The sequence below is a fragment of the Pelophylax lessonae genome (assembly GCF_965119305.1).
Source record: "Pelophylax lessonae genome assembly, chromosome: 8".
Lineage (NCBI taxonomy): Eukaryota > Metazoa > Chordata > Amphibia > Anura > Ranidae > Pelophylax > Pelophylax lessonae.
Window position 1 is genome coordinate 61,118,589 of NC_138775.1, and position 17,864 is coordinate 61,136,452.

General features: G+C 40.6%; 1 protein-coding gene across 4 annotated transcripts in view; it reads right to left on the reverse strand.

The window, feature by feature from the left end:
- The window catches only part of LOC309561572 (filamin-B-like), a 359,048-nt gene that overhangs the window by 126,813 nt on the left and 214,371 nt on the right, over positions 1-17,864 (reverse strand). For all 4 annotated transcript variants that reach the window (XM_082265555.1, XM_082265554.1, XM_082265552.1 and 1 more), the window contains exons 14-18: positions 16,011-16,154; positions 14,088-14,211; positions 11,887-12,047; positions 8,470-8,560; positions 5,149-5,318 (exon numbers count right to left, since the gene is read on the reverse strand). In XM_082265555.1, coding sequence (XP_082121681.1) covers positions 5,149-5,318; positions 8,470-8,560; positions 11,887-12,047; positions 14,088-14,211; positions 16,011-16,154 — 690 coding nt within the window. The remainder of the gene's footprint in view (positions 1-5,148; positions 5,319-8,469; positions 8,561-11,886; positions 12,048-14,087; positions 14,212-16,010; positions 16,155-17,864) is intronic.

Consider the following 17,864-nt stretch of genomic DNA (forward strand, 5'->3'; position numbering starts at 1 on the left):
AAAACCCTCCAGGGGGAGAGGGGGGCGGGACAGTTGCGTACCATGCCAGGAACCAGACATGCACAGCTCCAGACAGAACCTCCTCTCCATCGAAATGGGGCGGGGGGGCTGTCGGTCAGGAGGATCGAATGCGACCACGCTAGAGGTTTAATTGGTTAAGACGATCAGGAGCTGTGTCCGTCAATGAACGAAAGAGAAAAGGTATTTTATTTTCAATATTTTCATGGGCTATTCATTTTTATCTTGCTATTTTTGGTTCCTTCTCTAGAAGTAAAAAGTATATCTTTTCCTCATTTCAACAATGTCCCATTAACTAAACATCTTCAATATGCTTGGAGCTGGAGCATGTTGTAGGACACCAACTCTCAATTTTCAGATAACAAAGTTTGCCTATATTGCCACTAGCTGATATATGCAGCACAAGCACAGAATACACTGCTTCTCTATGAAAGTCAAGGTATCCCAATGTCCTACCTACAATCTAAGGCCTTGTTCATATTTTCTCAAAATACTGACACTTAAACGTGCATATATCGTTAATGCGAGCGGTTTGTTGAGTTTGATGTGCGTTTATAACTGCTCCGCAAATGCCTTCACATAGCCCGCAATGTCCCCTATGCGAGGCACAAGTACCCACTTTTTATCACCACATATGGTCCACTCCTATTATACAAACTTACTAGGATCAAATTGTCTGCTATTGCCAGACCCCAATACTGATAAATTGCAAACTTTATTTCTACATAAAACAATGTTCATGGCCCCCAAAAGGATTGCGAAAAACTGGACGCAGACAACTCCTCCTACAATTGAGTCCTGGATACGGGAGGTGAACCTCACTCTACCCTATAAGAAACCTAACTATGTTCATAGAGGGTGTCCCACTAAATATAATAAGGTATGGGACAGGTGGGTTGGCAATGCCTGCTACGCGTTTCAGTTACCTCCCATTCCTTGTCACTGGGTGTCCATGCTGATTTTGTAAGACCCTATGGCATACTTGTCAGTCATGTAAAAGGTATCGGCCTACTGTAACCATTTCTTGTATTTTTTGCTTTAGTTTCTTACTTTATTCACTTTTGATGATTCGTTTAACATAATTGGCTTCCGTGATATTGTAATACAGATTTGTCCGTTATCTGTGTACATTGTACTTATTTTTTTTCTCAATAAAGATGTTTTTTGAACATGAAAAATGCTCCCCAAATGCCTGATGCACGTTTGACCCGCGGTAAAAACTCAACCCAGGTTCGTCAATGGATACAGATGGTGAACCAGATATTCCCATATGAAAAACTCATTTTTGAACATAGGGGTTGCCCACACAAATATAACAAAGTGTGGGACATTTGGTGCTCTTTGACTCTCACTATTACTAATACTTGAGAGGTATACTGTATACATCTATTGTATGGGTATCATAACATATAAAAGTTTGTATACTGCATGGTCTTATACAGTTACTAATCTGGCTCTAAATGATTGGAAAGTACTGTGTCATTGTTTTATTTCCTTTGCCATATATGTTCAGTTCAAACAATTCATACGTAATGTGAATGATATTTGTGTACTGGATATTGTATTACTTCACGTTCATGTTGAGCGAAATGGTTGCTATACTGATTTTTTTTTTTATCTTGTCAAAAAGCGTTTAAAAAAAAAAAAAAAAATCAACCCAGATGCCTAACGCACCGCAAATGCCGGTGCATTACTATTGAACTGAATGAGATGCATCAACTCTTTCCAAATTGTACATAAAACTTAATTTTTTAAGCACAGCAAAGCCTTGCAAATGCTTCATGTTTTGAGAATGTGAAGAGCACTGTGTGCAGTCCATAGCATCAATTGCAGACTGCTTTACTAAGCGATTGAGGAGCGCTAAAAGGGCACTTCAAACTCCTGCTTTTAATGCCAGTGTGAACAGGGCCTTACTACTCACCCTTCAGAACCACTTCTCTTACAAAATAAAAGAGTGAAGAAAAAAAAAAAACCTATTAAAATTCCTTATTGCCACAGCGGTTTCTGGCTGCATCAAAAAAAAAAAAAAATAAAAAAAATCTTGTTCTTGATCTCTGTAAACAAACATACTTTAAATCAGCCATAATGTTTATTTTTTTAACGTAACATCGACCAGGGTACTAGACAAAAGCAGCCCACAAAATGGATTTCTAAGAGTCCTCTTACAAATTGCTGGCACCCAAACAGCACAGGGAACTTGTTTTGTACGGTTTGGCGCGCGTGCTGCGTGGTCTATGAATGTCCCCATTGCTGCCAAGGAGCTGGAATATACACAGCTCAAACAGCTCGGCTGCAGCGTGCCAGAAACATTTTCCAGTCATCGCTATCCAAATCAGTGTGTTGTGTTTGTGAATTCAGAAAAAAAAAAAAGGACTGGCACCATTTAGTTTGATCAGCAATTAAAAAGAACACAATGCAGCCGTGTCATATGCAGTAATAAGCAAAACACTTACATTGGATACCCAGCAGTTATTTTACTGTTCATGATTCTATTTGGGAGATTCCCCCCCACTTCCTGTCTGTGTGTCAACATTATCACCAGTGGCAGGAAGACTCTAGGAGTGACAAAGACAGCAATCTAAAATGCTTCTCAATATCTACTTATGTATTTGACCCTAAAAGCATGTAGTGAAATGACTTTATCAATACTTAGATTATCAGTAACAATTGGTGGTACAGGGATTGTAAAGTTTTATTGATCAGGAGAACCATTACATACAATGGACTGAGTCAGCCTGGGTAGATGCTAGACTGATCTTCACCCTCCTTCTCCCCTCCAAAGCTCAGTCCTTACTCCTTCAGCTACACCTGAACATAATCTAGCTAGGGCCACTTTATATGTGCGGCTGTCTGTAATAAAGTCTATTCTTTTGCAAACACACACACATATGGTGTTTCTGCTGTGTTCAGCTCACAAGAAGAAAGTTTCTAGCAGGATCGTCAGGTTTTTACTGTATTTACTGAAAATATTCTTAGCCTGGAAAGTGAAATCGAGTGCGGTCACCATATCTAAGGACTGGTAAGCTGCAGTTTATTACATTTTGGTTCTTGGATCTAGTTATCCTTTAAACCAGTTGTCTCTAAACTGTGGCCTGGGGGCCAGGTGCGGCCCTTTGCTTACTTTTATGAGGCCCTTTGGGCACTATTCTATCCACTGACTCCAACAGGACATCATTCCTCCCAATGACATCAATGATGGGGCACTATTTCTCTCACTGACACCTACAATTGGTCAAAATTTCTTCCAAAAGCACAAAAGATAGGGCTCAATTCCTCCCACTGACACCAACAGTGGGGCACCATTTCTTCCACTGACACCAACAGTGGGGCACCATTCCTTCCACTGACACCAACAGTGGGGCACCATTCCTTCCACTGACACCAACAGTGGGGCACCATTCCTTCCACTGACACCAACAGAGGGGCACCATTCCTTCCACTGACACCAACAGTGGGGCACCCTTCCTTCCACTGACACCGACAGTGGGGCACCCTTCCTTCCACTGACACCAACAGTGGGGCACCCTTCCTTCCATTGACACCAACAGTGGGGCACCCTTCCTTCCACTGACACCAACAGTGGGGCACTTTTCCTTCCACTGACACCAACAGTGGGGCACTCTTCCTTCCACTGACACCTACATTAGGGCACAATTCCTCTCACTGACACCAGTGTTGGGAAACAATTCCTTCCAATGACACCAACCATGGAACATTTTTCCGCCAATTAACATCAATGATGGGCCACTGTTCCTTCCAATGAAACCAAGGAGAGGCTACTATTTCTCCCACTGACACCAATAATGGGGCACAATTCTTCCCACTTACACCAATGAAGGGGCATATTTCCTCCCACTGACACCAATGATGGGCCGCTATTCCTCTCCCTAATTCCAAAGATCAGGCATTGTTTACTCCCAGGCATTGTTTACTCCCAGTGAAACCACAACATATTCTTCTCTTAATCCCATAGTACGGCCCTCGTAAAGTCTGAAGGACAGTAAACCAGCCCTTAATTTAGAAAGTTTGGAGACCCCCTGCTTTAAACAGAATAAACAGCTGGAGATAGGACAGTTGACTAAACAGCTAGTGCATCCCACCCCAATCTTAATAAGGAAGCACTGCGATGTGTAAAATTCTGTTCTTGCAAAGCTTAACCCATTTTATGGATTGTGAGAAATGTTTGTGGAAAGCACATGTATACATTGAACAGGAAAACGTATGCATACTATGTGAAATATTCCCATCTCTGCAGCTTGTCTTCTTTGCAAGTTTTAAAATCACTTTCATATAAATTGTTTTTTATACCAGCATGGGGTGGAATTCTCTGTACTCTTGTCTATGGATTTCATGCAGGCACAATAAAAAGTACAAGAACACAAAGGTTACTACATAATATTCACTCCAAATAATGGAAAGTAAAAGGAGAAAGTTTAGATAAAACCAGCATGGAACAAACTGAGAACAATGTATGGCATGCAAGGACTTTCTCTGCACAGATCACACATTAAATTACTAGCATTTTCTACATCCAAGCAACACTTGAACCTGTAATCTACACAGGGATCTAAAAACAAGTTTACAATTTTGAATACGGTTTAAAAACAATATGCAAAAAACATAAATTTTGTCTTTGGACAATGAGCGCTTTCCATTCCTGAAATAAAAATTTGTATCACTTAAAATTCAAGGCTACGCTGATAAAAAATATGTATAATTTGAATTGCCAGTTGTTGGTTAATCATACCGGTTACACCAGAAAGACCATAATAAGGTCCAATAAGGACCACAGCAGAAGTTAATAAAATTATATTTTGCATTTCATGTCCTCCACAAATAAACAATTCCAAGTGTTTCTCATCAAACAGTGTGGATGTCCAAGAGGGGCTGCTGTTAATTAGGAGTGTTCCATTCTGTTTATCTTTGTGGATACTGTAATCACAGTCCATAAATAATGCAAAAGGGAACACGGCCATATTCTTTCAGTTAATCACTGTAAATATTTCATTATTTTGGGGAATGCAACGCAAACAACTTATAGTATCACTACATGAGACCTATAGCAACTGTATCCACCTAGAGTGGTGCAAGCTTACAGCATGACACCGGGTGGAAGATCCTGCAACATACCTGTTGAATCGGAGTGTAGCGGACCGTGTGGGAATAATCATAATTATCAATTATTTCAAAGTCCTTTACAGCATCTCCCTGACTGGGTCCACTGAAGTTCACATCAACAGGGGCTTTTCCTGCCCCTTTGGTATAGACTGTAAAATGCGTTGGCTTCCCATTCTCAACACCTTTAAATATAAGAAATGAAGTGGAGAACTTTAGAAGAAAATATTTTCTTTCAAGTCAAGCGGTTCACTAAATTATCCAGGCAGCCAAGGATGGGACAAATTGCAATGGCAGGGTTGCGTCTGTTCCTATTTAGGTTGTGTAGACAGCTGACCTGGGCTAAGCTAGATGGACCGTTAAAGGGAAACTAAAGCTTTTTAGTCAATGCTATTTTACTTTAAAGATATAAAATTATATACTGATATGTTTTGAAATTAATACTTTTTAACTATTAGTACAACATTCTTATTTTACAAAGCAAACTATTATTACAAGGTAATTCAATTTTCAGCATAGGCAACTAATCCTGGGATTTCTAAAAGAACATTACAGTAGCTGTTCACCAGTGTTAATTTTGTTGACTAAAACATTTTCGTAGGCTAAATTAATAATATTTTAGTCAACTAAAATACGACTAAAACTAAAAGAACTGAGATGACTAAAATACGACTAAAACTAAAATGCCATTTTAGTCAAAAGACCAGGACTTAAACTTAATTGAAATTTGACATCAAAATAACACTGCACTACCACATAATAATGTGTAGGGGACATCTACTAAGCTGCTAAAAGAAAACAAAATTAAGAAAAAGGCTTTTCTTATTTTTTTTTGTTAATATTTAATGTTGGTAATATATTCAGGTAATATGTGCAATGGCATTACAGTCAATAGCGTTTACCGTTTTTATTTTAAATATTTTCAAGTTGTACGTCTGCTTGTCAAAAAGCAATAAATTTGTTTATGAAACTTGGTTTTATTTATAAAGACGTTATATATCACAAAGGCTAAATCTGTGTCTGTAGTGCATGTTCAAACCTTATTGCCATAAATAATAACATGTTATTAGATTTTTACTCCAGGAGTATATAAGGAGTTTGGCAATTCTAAAGAAATGTTTAAATAATGCATTAAAATTAAACTAAATCCATTCAATTTTAGTCGACTAAAATGTACTGGAGATTTTAGTCGACTAAAATGTACTGGAGATTTTAGTCGACTAAAATGTACTGGAGATTTTAGTCGACTAAAATAAGACTAAAACTAAAACAATTCAGACGACTAAAATTAAAATGCGATTTTAGTTAAAAGACTACAACTATAACTAAATCAAAATTTGATGTCATAATTAACACTGCTGTTCACTTGTTGACTGTTCCTGCAGACTAAAGGTCGCTAAAGGACACCTTGAGGGGGGTAGGGGGTTCCCTCTCTTGAGTCATTCTGATATACACTAGATTGCCAAAAGTATTGGGACACCTGCCTTTACACACACGTGAATTTTATTGGCATCCCAGTCCTAGTCTGTAGGGTTCAAACTTGAGTTGGCCCACCCTTTGCAGCTATAACAGCTTCAACTCTTCTGGGAAGGCTGTCCACAAGGTTTAGGAGTGTGTCTATTGGAAGGTTTGACCATTCTTCCAGAAGCGCATTTGTGAGGTCAGGCACTAATACTGATTGAGAAGGCCTGGCTCCCAGTCTCCGCTCTAATTAATCTCAAAGGTGTTCTATGGGGTTGAGGTCAGGACTCTTATGCAGTCCAGTCAAGTTCGTCCACCCCAAACTCGCTCATCCAGGTTTTTATGGACTTTGCTTTGTGCACTGGTCCAAATCATTTGGTGGAGGGGGGGGGGGATTATGGAGTGGGGTTATTTTTCAGGGGTTGGGCTTGGCCCCTTTGTTCCAGTGAAGGGAACTCTTAAGGTGCCAGCATACCGAGATATTTTGGACAGTTTCATGCTCCCAACTTTGTGGGAACAGTTTGGGGATGGCATCTTTCTGTTCCAACATGACTGCGCACCAATACACAAAGCAAGGTCCATAAAGAGATGGATGAGCGAGTTTTGGGTAGAGGAACTTGCCTGGCCTGCACAGATTCCTGACCTCAACCCGATAGAACACCTTTGGGTAGAATTAGAGCGGAGACTGCGAGCTAGGCCTTCTCATCAAACATCAGTGTGGACCTCAGAAACGAGCTTCTGGAAGAATGGTCAAACAGACACGCTCCTACACCTTGTGGACAGCTTTCACAGAAGAGTTGAAGCTGTTATAGCTGCAAAGGGTGGGCCAAATCAATATTGAACCCTATGGACTAAGACTGAGATTCCAATTAATTTAATGTGCGTGTAAAGGCAGGCGTCCCAATACTTTTGGCTTTATAGCGCATCCGATATTCTGGTCTGTGCTATTAGCACATCAGAAATCTAAAACCATTATCACATGCTCTCCTCTGGCTTACTGGACTAAACTGCCTCTTTTGCAGAAGATTTGTATATAATTTCAGCTGCCAGACTGTGCTACATACAGTTTTCCCTGAAGGTAACCTTGTATTCTAACATATTGTCATCATAAGAATATTCTTAATTGGTTTATAACAAGTTTACTATAATCATACAATGGCCGTAAATTGTAAGTGGCAGAGCATGAAAATTACAACAAAACATAAGCAGTTATCAAAGGAAAATCTTTGTTATTCTGCTGGTTAATGTACAAAGAGCATGAAAATGGTGCAAATTGGACCAATTTTTATTTTTCAGGTGACAGTTAATTGTAAAAATATGAAATGCCAATAACCCTGTAATGACATTTTTATATACTGTATAATAGTTGAATGGTGTAGATGAACTGCATTAGTCTTTTAGAAAAATAAATGTAAACCGGGACAAATACCCTAGTTGTTGACTTTTAAGAAAGACATGCTTACCAGTCCATTAGGTCCAGCGCTGTCTTACTGGCACCTGAAGTCTTCAGCGCTTGTTATATTCCTGTGCTGCCATCTTGGATTTGGGAGCTTGCCGTTACTTCTCAATGATTCACAGGCAGCATTCCACAGCACATGTGTAATGGACAGATTGGTGTTAATTTGTCCTATAATCTCCTGGGATGTGAAACATCTCAGAAGGCTGCAGGGAGGCGGGGGCATTGTGGCGAGCGGAGCGTGACGTCATTCTCGCCTAAGCAAGAAAGCGCAAGCAGCTACCTACTGAAAAAGGTACTTGGTTCCCCCAAGAAATATATTTCTAAAAGGGGGGGAAAGATTAAAAGGAGAATACAGGAAAATGGTGAGTGAAGGTCCACTTTAACACACACAAGGGGTTTCTGTATCACCAACTTACCAGATTTATTAAGTCCTGGGCCTTCAGCCTTCACCTTGCTGGCATCATGTGAAGGTTCAACTTTGATTCTGAAGGGGCTGCTTGGAATTTCCTAATGAAAAAAAAAATAAATAAACAAAATATATATATAATTATATATATTTACTGTGTCAAGGAAGAGATTATTCAGTTTAAAGTGTAACTAAAGGCAAAACTTTTCTTTTTAGTTCTGGATTGAGGGGAGATGAATGAGAACACCTGTCAGTTTTTATTGCTGTCTGTGTTAGGGAGATTAACCCTATTCGTCCCGTTTACCATTATAATTGAAAGGGAAAGTAGAAGAAACTCCTACATTTTGGGTTGTCCCCAGAAACATAATAGAGGGGATATCTTCTAATGGGGACACGAGTTTGGGTAACCTGGGATCCCCAAGGAATTCCCTAATTTGCAGGGTTTTCCACTCACTTCCCATTTCGCTATGGGACTGGAAGTAAAGGGAAACCTCTGCACAGATGACAGAAAAAAAAAAAGTGACAGCGGTTATAACCCTCCCTTGTCCTACCCAAAATTAAAAACAGTTTTGCCTGAAGTTCTATTTTAGGCCTTGTTGGTGTAAAACTAATTTTAAAATTGGCAGAAGTCCTGACTCTATACCATTGCCTGTCAAACACCCTCTGAAAGGGGGGTCGCTTCTCAGAGGAACAGAAGTAATAGCTGCACATGAGAAAAAGCAAGCGTTTTAAGAAGAATTTACCATTTAGGCTTTATTCACACAGGGCGTTAGAAAAAACGAGCAGCAGAGCCACTGCCAACGCCAGGAAAAAGCAGCTGTAAAAACGTGCTTTAAGTAGCTTTCTCCATTGGCGTTAATGCGCGTTAAGCCGTGTTAGCTTTTAGCAGCGTTTTTCTGCCTCTATTCAAAATCAGTGGTTGCCTATGAGCCGTCTTTAAACGGCTAAGTCCATTGATTTGAATGGAAGACGCATCCAAGTCGGATCATGATGAGGATCTTGAGGGGGAACTCCACGCCAAAATGGGAATAAAAAACGGCGTGGTGGGGGTCCCCCCCCCCCCCCCCCAAGTTCCATGCCATGCCCTACCCAACTTTACACTCTGGATCAAAAGTTGCATCAAAGTAGTGCAGGTACCTTTTCAAGGTTGCTTATTTTCAAAGTTGCATAAATGGGAACAAGTGCCATTTAAATCAATGGCCTGTGACTTGTCATGCAACCTTGTGCATCCAAAATCGTATGATCAAACTAGTGGAAAGTGTCTTGTGTTGATGGGTCTTGTGTGGGTCTTTTTTTAGTTCTTCATTTTCTTATGAATAAAGATGTACACTGCATCCTTACTGATGAAAAACACTGGGCAGGAACCTATGATCAGCACCTCCCATTCTGTATACTTCCACTGGCTACACAGGAACAGCGTCCCTCCCTGGAAGTGATGTCACTGGCTTTTAGTAACCACACCCACTTGCTGCTCGTGGGACTCAGCAGAAAGTGGAATTGAAGTCATGTGACAGCACTGAATACTGCAAAATAAAGGTAGAAAAAAAAATGGGATTTTTGACTTCCACTTCTCTGATGTTCGTTGACGTACATAGCTCCGGATATTCTTAACCATTGAGTTATACTGCCCCCAACAGGAGTGGGACACTAGGCAGAAAAAAAAAGTCTGGCTACGCTTATGGGCAGTCCCAGGGGGTATACTCTCTCTGCTATATAGGTACTCAGTTTTGTTACAAGCAGTGTCAGAAGAATTACAACTCCAGAGGGGTGGGTGCTGTGTCCGTGAATTAACTTCAGAGAAATGGATTTCATGGTAAGTCAAAAATCCAATTTTCTCTTTTGTTCATTGACAGGCACAGCTCCTGATATGTTAAACCATTGGGACCTCCCAAAGCAGTGTTAAACATGAGGGGTGGGAACAGCAAAAAAATTCCCAAGGCTAAACTGTAGCCAACCAGGCAACAGGAGCTTAACCAAAACAACTGCAGCCCACCTGAAAAAAACAATACACCCTCAAAGGAGGATCAGGTCCTCACAACAGCAGCCTGCAAAACTTTGCGGCCCAAAGAAGCATCTGCAGATGTCAACTCATCCACTTTATAAAACGTTGTGAAAGTGTGCAAAAAAGTGCGAAACCTGACCCTTGATGGAATATGTCTGAATCACTGTCTGTCTGATCCATCTGGAAAGGTCGCAGAGGAAATGGACAACCCTTTACGAGGCCCATCCGCGAGCACAAACAGTGAGTTTGACTTCCTGAATGACACCGTAACTGCCAGGTACACCCTAATTGCCCGGACCACATCAAAGGCATGCAAGGCAATTTCCTTCCGATGTTTAGGCCTGGGACACAGGGAAGGCAATACAATGTCTTCATGCAAATGAAAATCAGAGAAAACCATTGGAAGGAACGACGGACAGGGGCGAAGAACCACCTTATCTCTATGAACCACCAAGTAAGGTGGACAACGGGATAACGCCGCCAATTCCGACACCTTGGGCGCAGAAGTGATAGTCACCAAAAAAGGCCACCTTCTGGGACAAGGTAAGCAGGGGAATCTCCTGAAGATTTTAAAAGGGTGGCTTCTGGAGTGCTGAAAGCACCAAATTGAGGTCTCAAGGCGGCAATGGAGACCGCACAGGAGGAACCAAATGTCGACACCCGGAAAGGTACGCACCAGGGAGTGTGGCCAAAGGTCGTTGGAAGAAGACCGCCAAATCCGACACCTGGCCCTTGATGATACTCAAGGCCAATTTCTGTTCAACCCCCCGTTGAAGCAAGGTCAAGATTCGAGCCACCGAGAAGAAGCAAGGATGAACCCCAAGAGACTCACACCACGGAATATACGTCTTACACGTACGATGGTAGTACTTCCTATAAATAGATTGCCTAGCTTTTAACAGTGTAGGAATCACCGACTCAGATAAACCCCTATCCTTCAGCACCTGGGGTTCAACAGCCAAGCAGTCAAAGCCAGTGACTGTAAAGCAGGATGAAAAATTGGTCCTTGGTAAATTGGTTACAAGCCAAGATCACTGTGAGCAGGCAGGTAGGTGTTTTATATTGCAGAAGAGATATTACGTCTCTTCTACAATAAAAGCCTGCCTGTTGACAGTGAATAGCAGTGGAACTTTAATTCTGCTTAAAGGTGTTCCTGGAACAACCAACTGTCACATTCTCCATTATGCTAGGTCACTGGCTGTCTCCACTGTTGGTCATCAAGGATGGACACTCAAAGATAATATGAATTAAGAGCACTGGAAAAAAAAAGGGCAGATCTCAAGTGAAAAGCCTTGATCTAAAGACTTTTTAGCTGAAAGTAAAAGCCCAGTACAATCCCAAGTAAGTATCTAAGGTCAATTTTTTATACTTTTGACAGTAGGTAAGGATCAGAAACTGGGGAGATTCACCCTCTTCATTTCTTACCTCTCCAGCAAAGAGAACTTTGATAGTGTATCGCCCAGAAGCTGGAGGAGTATATTTCACAGTAAATGTATCATTGGCATTGGGGATAATGTCAAAATCAATGTCCTCTTCCTCATTGCTTATCACACGGGCATCGCATTTGATTCCAACACTAACATCACCTGGAAGAAAAAAATTTTAATGCAACAAACTCACACCAAGAATACTGAAAAAACAATTATAATAAATTACGTACATTTTAGAAATTATTTTAATATTAGGTGTCATACAAAGAGAAACTCAAAGAGGAAGGGTTCTTTTCGCCCCTAGGTGCTAGTTTACAGCGGTTAGCTTTATTGTGCAATGCAAACATTGCGGAAGATCAGATGTGCGCTCCAGTTCTATGGATAATTTTCATGTCTGAGAATCATCAAGCAGCAAGATCTTCTATAACAAATTTGCTTGCCATTTGTATACCACTTCAGACTCTGCAGACCCTCAATCCAAGTGCAGTAGGTGCCTCTAGGATCTATCAATCCCCCCCAGACTCATCAGCACTAGCGATGGGTTCAGATGTGTTCAGATCGAGCCCACCAGGAAGCCCTCACTGCACAATGGCAATCATAGGCAGTGAGACATTTCCCGACCGGAAGCTGCACATACACATGCTGCCTATGATTGGCAGTGTGCAGTGCTGGTTTCCTGGCGGGCTCAATCCTTACACGCCCGAGCCCATCGCGAATAGGCACATACAAGGCAGCACTTTGTTTGAACTAAAGGCAGCACTTTGTTTGAACTAAAAACAACTATTATTCATAACATTACCATCACTCTTTTACTGACACATTTCGCTTATTCCTAAATCTTGCCATAAATAGCTAGCTAGATTGTGCGAACATTCTCCTAATCCCGCAGGAAACTTTAAGCCCCATGCACACGGGCCGAATGCCGTCCGACATCAGCCAGATCAACATAAACCGTCTGACATTCGGCCCCTGTATGCGCCAGATGGGCCAGCTTAACTCGGATGAGCATGCTGGAAAACCAGCAGCCGACCGGCTCCCGATCAGCGCTCTCAGCCAATGGCTGAGAGTGCTAATCGGGAGTGTTCTGGCGGGGGGTCCCCTTGTCAGAGCACAGCAGCTGGGTTGAATGGGGAAAAAAAACGGTGTGTACCAGGCTTTAGTTTAGGGTGAGATAAATAGGTCTATGGCCAAGTGAGAATAAAAGTTATTTAATGTGAGTATAAAGACTAAAAAGAGTTGGTTCTTTTCAGTCTAATAGACCCTGCCTGGTAGGCCTACAGCAAGGAAATGAGGATCAGAAGGAAGAAAAGTCGGCCAATGTAATCAACAAACATGGCGATCCCATAGATATATACAACTTTAAAAAAAAAACAAGGTTTTAATACCATACTACTAAGGCCCCTTTCACACTTGTGCAACTTGGGACTGCAAAGTCTCATGACAATTTGTACCCCATGATTTCCAATGAGCACCATTCATATCTATGCGACTTCAAAGTAGTCCCTGCACTACATTGGTCGGACATTGATGCGACTTGAGGTCCATAGACCTCAAGATTACACAAGTATTGCTTCAAGTTGCGTCAAAGTCACGCAACTTTCAGGTCGTACAAGTGTGAAAGGGGTCTAAACAGATACCATTAAAACATTAAAAGTAATATAGCTGGCTGTCTTTAAATGATATCTAAACCGAAGAGCAAAATGTAATATATATTGCAAACTACCAGCCGTTCGATATGGTGGCTGCATTGGTTTCCTTTTTTAGGCCAAGAACAGAAAGACATTTAGTACTGGTATTTCTGTACTTGATCCTGCCACAAATCTTGTGTGCTTGTAACTTCCTGTGCATTGAAATGAAATCTTAACCAATGTGACCAGCTTTCCCAGCTATCTTTTGTGTACTTTATAGCAACGCTTCTCCGTGTAATAGAGATGAGGAAAAAGGGATGCGATTGTAGTCCAGATCCGAACAGCCACTTAGGGTGATAACTCTGCTCCTTCACAGACACAACACAGCAGAGTTAGTGTTGTCTCTATAGGAACTGAAAGTGTGTTACTGGCAGGATCACCGGGTGAAACTAAAGGAAACAAAACCTGAAAAAGGAAATGAATGCAGCCACCACATCCAAGGATGGAAAAGCTGCAACATATTACATTTTTGCTGTGGGAATTAGATATGCTTTAAGAAAAAATTTACCTTCTCCAGCCTCAGTACAGTCCACTGTGAAGTGTGTGGGCTCATTTGCCTTTAAACCAGTTTTCTCCACGCCAGGCCCGAAAACCCTCACTTTTTGTGGGTGGCTGCCCTGCCCAATGGTCACCTGGGAAAATAACATATGTAAAAAAAGTTTGTAATATTGAAGAGATTTCATAAATACGTGCTCAACTGAAAAAATTAAATGTATAAAATACATTTCACTGCACTACAAAGTTCATAAAGTTGAACTTCGGGCAAACTTCTAGATACTTTAAACAATTTCCATAGACCTATTTACATTATCTGCCAAAAAATCTGTTATTTTATTTCAGTATTTAGCTCTCTTTTGCCACACAGCACAGCCAGGCTGGTGCCAGCTCAAGTTCTTAATTTCTGTGCCACTTCTCCACCTCCCGCCTACCTACTGGACAGTGAATAAGCATTACTACACTGCTGATTCACTGTCCAATGAGAAGGTAGGTGACACAGGAAAAGGTGAAATAAACCAGGAAACAACAAACCCATTTTCCTGGCTTTGCGGTGATGCAAGTGTGTGAATCTTATTATTGGGTGGATATTAATACAACCCTTTGGCAAGTAAAACAGTTTCCACATCCAGTAGATTGACTTCGATTGTGTATGTAGCAGTTTGGCAGGTGGCAAGCTTTAGTTAAATAAAAAAATAAAAATTTACAATTCAATTTTTTTCCCTACACCAAGTACAATAATAAAAAAAATCAAAAAATGATAATTGCTTAACAATACAAAAAAGAATAGAAAATAATATAATGAAATCTTACTGACTAATCCACTGTGCTTTATTAGGGATCAAATATGAAATTGTTCTTATGGGTGGTGAATGAGGCGCTGCTTCTAATTGGTACTACTACTAATTGGCACACAATCAAAATAATTAATATAATAGTGTCTAGTAGCAAATATGTGCTTATTGAATTACCAATGGCATATACCATAAAAATATTCTCCACCAATTTAAAATGTTATAAATATAAAGTGCATACAAATCCTCCCAAAATGTAGTGCAAACTTTGCAAAATATTATAAACTAGTAAATATATAGATAAATATAAACTGCATAAGTGGAAATTATAAATATATAAATAACTATACATTGCAGAAGTGAAAAAGTGACCACAAATTATAGTGCAACAAAATCCTCTTGCACAATCATGTGCTACTAATAAAAGGTGATTTGGTACTTATAATCACTTTATAAATTAATTAATAGTCCAGCAATTGATGAATAGTTCATAAAGTTCCATTCAAAATTATATTTCCAAAAGTGATATGTGCTTCCATTCAAACTCTGTGTTCAGTGCTACTTTTTCCGCCACCTAGTGCGAAATTAGCGATTATAAGCACCAAATCACCTTTTATAAGTAGCATAAGTAGCACATGATTGTGCAAGAGGATTTTGTTGCACTATAATTTGTGGTCACTTGTTTACTTATGCACTTTATATTTATTTATATATTTATAATTTCCACTTCTGCACTTTATATTTATATTTATCTATATATTTACTAGTTTATAATATTTTGCAAAGTTTGCACTGAATTTTGGGAGGATTTATATGCACTTTATAACATTTTACATTGGTGGAGAATATTTTTATAGTATATGCCATTGGTAATTCAATAAGCACATATTTGCTACTAGACACTATTAATTATTTTGATTGTGTGCCAATTAGTAGTAGTACCAATTAGTAGCAGCACCTCATTCACCACCCATAATAACTATTTCAGTTTTCTACTTAAATTGAAGGCAGCTCTACACAGGGTTACTGAATACAGAGGAAGGGGAGGCGCCACTTTCTTGACAACATTGCATGCAATTGTTCTTACCAATCTATGGTGCATTTATGGTAAAGCAATTAAATAAACCAATTCTTGCACTTACCCTGAAAGGGCTTTTGGGTACACCGACACTGCCCCATGTGATCACAACTGTGTGCTTGATTGGCTTAGTTGGATTGTATGAGCAGGTATAGGTACCGTCAGGGTTTGGCTTGGAGTAGATGTCCACAGGGTTGCCTTCAATATCCTGTTAACAGTAAATAAAATATTCTCTGTAAATCGGAATAATTCTATACATGCATTTTATTTAGTTAATCCGCATATATCTCAGCATTCCTGGCTAACCTGACGTTCTGGACTGCAGTGAGCTTCAGAATTTGGTTTTTATTAGAAAGAGGACTAGGTCAGCATATATTGTGTTAGTGTGTAATACACAGTTATTCCAGGAGGAGGCTGCCAAGTCGACTCATTTCACTTTCATGGAAACTCGTTCAGCTTGTACGAGGTTGTGCAGTTGCCAGGAGAAGCTCAGCTAGATTACAACCCTGGACCCCACAGCCAGTAGAGCCGTCAAGTGAAACTGGGGTAATTTTATCTGCTAGAACAAATTCATTCACCTCTTGGACTGTCCCCACACCACTTAAAACGGATATGTGGAGAAAGAAAAAATCCTCACATGCAGTGGGGTTGCCTTCGCACTACAAGGGTTAAATGTCTGCTTCGGTCTAAAGGACTTGGAAAAGCAGTTTTATCTACCTGAAGAAGCCCTTTGTGCTATTAATCAATCCCCGCAACCTCTACTTCCTATCGGTCACAGGTCCTCTGATGACAAGAACAATGAAGGGTCCATAGCCCTGCATGGTGTGAGGATGCAGAAGGAACGTTTATAACACCGAGAGTAGGGCCAGAATAGGCCAGCACTGGTACCTGGGGGAGCAGAATAGAAAAACTGCTTTTCCTGGCTCCTAAACCAAAACTAGCAGCCCGACCGCAAGGGAAGGTTTTTACTTTCCCTGTAGATCGCCTTCAACTCATATGCTTATTGTTTGAATGTAACACTGGCTTTGAAGCAGATGAATACATTTTTTTTTTTTTTTTTGAGGGTTGATAGCACCTGCTGATGCACTGCCTAAATGTCTTATCCCTATCTAAAATAATGCTTTCCATCTTAACCACCCACTTCACCCCAACACAATACCTAAGCTAACCCTGAACACAAACTAGAACGTCACTCAAAAAGTGAACTTCCACTGCCCTTGTCCCCTCCCGCAGCCTTCTGGGACACATCACATGTCCCAGGAGGCTCCAGGACCATTCAGAAAGTGCTGTGCGAGAGTGTGTGTACAGCTAGCTCCTGTATCCAAGATGGTGGTGCCGGTGACCCACAATGGTAAAAGAACTGACTGCGGGAAAACAGCGCTGGACCCTCGGCACTGAAAAGTACGTGATTTTTAAAAAATGGATTTTTGTAAGAACTTACCGTAAAATCCTTTTCTCTTAAGCTCATTGACAGACGTAGTCTTCTTGATTCTCAAGAGCTGGGTTATGTTGTCTCCGCAGGAGTAGGACTAGGCAGAATGACAAAAACGTTCTGGCTCCACCCTAGGGGGCAGTCCCTGAGGGTATATCCTCCCTCTCTCTGCTACAGGGAATCAGTTCTGTTTAAAGCAGTACAGAGAATTTAACCCAACCCAACTCAATGATAGAGGGGCGGGTACTACGTCTGTCAATGAGCTTAAGAGAAAAGGATTTTACGGTAAGTTCTTACAAAAATCCATTTTTCTCTATCGCTCATTGACAGACGTAGTCTTCTTGATTCTCAAGAGCTGGGACATCCAGAAGCAGTGCCACAAATGAGGGGTGGGATTGACAAAATCAAATCCAATCTAGTAGGCCCAACCGGTGCCAAACTAGAAGTTTTAAAGGCTCATTATAAACAAAGAATGAGACTAAAGAA